At 38.8% G+C, this 3,174-nt stretch overlaps 1 protein-coding gene across 1 annotated transcript; it reads right to left on the bottom strand.

Moving 5' to 3' along the window:
• LOC104777643 lies at nucleotides 503–3,168 on the bottom strand. Its single transcript, XM_019241929.1, has 3 exons — nucleotides 2,862–3,168; nucleotides 2,576–2,665; nucleotides 503–2,507 (listed from the first exon to the last, which is right to left on the bottom strand). The coding sequence occupies exon 3, from the start codon at nucleotides 1,990–1,992 to the stop codon at nucleotides 1,363–1,365; it is 630 nt and encodes a 209-aa protein (XP_019097474.1). The 5' UTR covers nucleotides 1,993–2,507; nucleotides 2,576–2,665; nucleotides 2,862–3,168; the 3' UTR covers nucleotides 503–1,362.

Here is a 3,174-nt window from a genome sequence, read left to right on the forward strand (position 1 = left end):
ATTGGCTTGAAATAAATGGCATTGGAAAGATGACTCAATTATCTACAACTTTTATGAAGACGTTAAAAGCTGAATCTCTCTACCGGTGGCTCTAACGGCGACTCAAACGACGACTCGAACGGCAATGGTGTTGGCTCGAACGACGGTTCTGGGAGTATTGATGACATCCATTCCAGGCATGATGGATCGAGTGGGATGCTGGTGCTTCTTCCTGGGAGCGCGTCCAAGTCGGATGTCGGTCTAGTCACATGACATTCATTCCGAGCATGTTTGGTCGAGCCGCATGTCTCAACCTCCATTCAGTTCCAACAGTCAGGACATCTCCTAAACACATGAAATAACTCCAATATGCAAGATGTATGCAAGACCAATGCAAAGACTACATAGATATGTATATTATGCAAAAGAGACTAAAAACAATGCAAAACAATGAGTTAACAGAACAAAATGAATAACAAATGCATGATGAAAGAGTGTAAAATATATACACATCATTCCGGTTCGGCCTGTTGTGGTTTAGCTTGTGGTTCAGCTTGAGTTTTTCTTGTCTCTGATGGAGGATTGCCTAGATGATCAAGAAGAAACCTTAGGCTGGAGGCTCGATCATTTGGTGAATCCGATAGATCCTTGAGACTGTTCCAATCCTCTTTGTCGAAATAACCCACATTTTCCATGAACTTCACATCTCTAGAGACGTACAGGCGACTTGTGGTTGGATCATAGCATTTATAGCCTTTTGTGTTGTTGAGTAACCGATAAACATGCATTTGTTGCTCTTAGCGTCAAGTTTACTCCGCTGTTCTCCGGGCACTAAAACAAAACAAACACAGCCAAACACACGTAAGTGTTCTAAGGTGTGATTTGAACTTGTGGCTTATGTATTCACCTCCATTTTCTGATGTAAGTACCTTTATCTTAGCAATTAAATGGTTAGTGACATAATTTTGAAAATTAAAAAAGGCATCAAACACCCTATCTTTAGATGGTAACAATGTGACCCATGTATCTTTCGATTTTTCATCAATGAATGTCACAAAATACTTGTTATTATCCCTAGATAGGCATGGTGAAGTCCATACATCAGAATGTACTAAGTCAAAACAATGCTCATAAATGGTATTAGACTTAGGAAAGATAGACTTGCAATGTTTTCCCATAATACAAGACTCACAGCTTGAATTATCAAAAGAAACATTAGGCAACATTATTTCAAGAGCACGAGAATGAGGATGGCCTAGCCTAGCATTCCATATATTATTCAAACTAGCAATAAAACAAGACTTCAAAGACGTAGACAAATTATATGAGGAATTCTATAGGACATAGATGAGGATGAATGATGAAGGATCCAGCATTTATCCTTCATCTGACCCTTCTTCTTGCAGTGATTGCACATCCACACCCTCCTGTCTTCTTGTTTATATACCCTTTATTAGCGGTAACAAGTTCTCCCTTTCCTCTAAAGAGATCTAGAGATCCCTGCTCCTTTTGAATCTGAGAACATATCTCATCGAAGTTGGGAAGCTTGTCGGCTCTTAGTATATGCTTCAAGAGATCTCTGAATGCCGGATTCAAGGTGAGGAGGAGACCAAAGACTTTATCTTGCTCCTTCCTCTCGTTTAACACCACTGGATCTGAAGAACTTGGCCTTAAGGCACCAAGTTTTGACCAAAGTGCTCTATACTTGCCAAGATGCTTGGTAACCTCCAGATCTTCTTGGGTGAGATTGTTGATGGCTTTCTTAAATTCAAAGACTCTTGTCAGGTTAGAGATATTACCATACACGTTCTTGAGCGTCTCCCATAGTTCTCTAGCCGTCTCGCAGTAGGAGTAGGCTTCAAGAATCGGAGTATCCAGAGAATTTTGAAGAACAGACAAGACAACTTGGTCCTCTTGGAACCATTTCGCCTTTCTTTCGGCTTCTTCTTCTTCTTCTTCCTTGGAAGCACCCCTCTTTTCACCATTAGAGATCTGTTTTGGAACATATTCCATCTCGACATGGCTTCAGAGTCCTCGACCTCCAAGGGCAGTTCTTGAGGTTCTTGTCCACAGCAAATAGTTCGTTCCTTTGAGAATGACAGGAGTGACAGTTGGCTTAGCGTTTTCCATGATCAGAGAATTCGCCAAGAGATTAACAAAAGAAAAGATTATAGAATAAGATCTAGAAGAAAATGAAGTAGAATATTTTTGAGATTAAAATCGAAGAACATGCTCTGATACCATGTTAGATTTAGTGGAAGAAATTGAGAGTTTGGTGAGATTTAGAGAATGAACACTTAGAATATCGAATAGAATAGAGACTCTATATGATGAATTTGATGACATGGTGGCTACACCCTTAAGTAGGTGGGCGAACTAGGGCTCCCTATTACAAATAAGGAAACAAGAGATAGAGACATAAAGAAAGAGAGACAAATGCAATCTTTCCTTCTTTGCACTCCCAACGGTCATATTAGAAGCTTCTAGATCGGTTTAGACTTCTTCCTTCTCCTCATGCCGTGATAAGCCTTGACCAATACGTCATACAATTATTTGTTTTCTTTGAATTGACTTGAAAAAATACTACTTATCTTACAGATATTATGATGTCTTCATATATATGGTTCGACTTCTTTGTATAGGCTTCTCTTTTCATTTAACTCGTCCGCCAAAAAGATATGTATACCTGGTCAATATATTTCAAATTTTTTCAATATTACATTTTATAATTCTTTCAAGTCAATTCGAAGCAAACAAATAATTGTCTTACTGTACATATTTGACGTATATTTGCACAATAACTAAAGTCTTCTATAGTAATGAAGAAACCACAATTCAGGAAGTTCGTAAATTAATACAAAAAAGTAAGTTTAGAAATTAACCTTACTGTTTCTGGCTTCATAAACTTTATTCTATTGTAACTAACTGGAAACCACGAGGTGGTGGGCTACTAGTTCTAGTTTTGGTGGAATAGTTGTCCAGTTGGTCTAAACCAGGGATCGATTCTCCACAAGCACAGAATTGCTCAGCTTTATCCCTTTGGCCACATGGGTATGGGTCCATTGCTTACGGCCCATTTGCATACCTAGGAAGACCCTACCCGTGGGATACCTCTCCCCAGACAGATTAGTATCAGACTCCTCCATAGGTCTGATTTACTCTCTGACTTAATAAAAAAAAAAAAAAAAAAAAAAA

This window comes from Camelina sativa, chromosome 3 (genome assembly GCF_000633955.1).
Source record: "Camelina sativa cultivar DH55 chromosome 3, Cs, whole genome shotgun sequence".
Taxonomy (NCBI): Eukaryota; Viridiplantae; Streptophyta; class Magnoliopsida; order Brassicales; family Brassicaceae; genus Camelina; species Camelina sativa.

Bases quoted from the DNA above. Each gene is read 5' to 3' on its own strand.
- LOC104777643 (XM_019241929.1), bottom strand. From the start codon at position 1,992: ATGGAATATGTTCCAAAACAGATCTCTAATGGTGAAAAGAGGGGTGCT.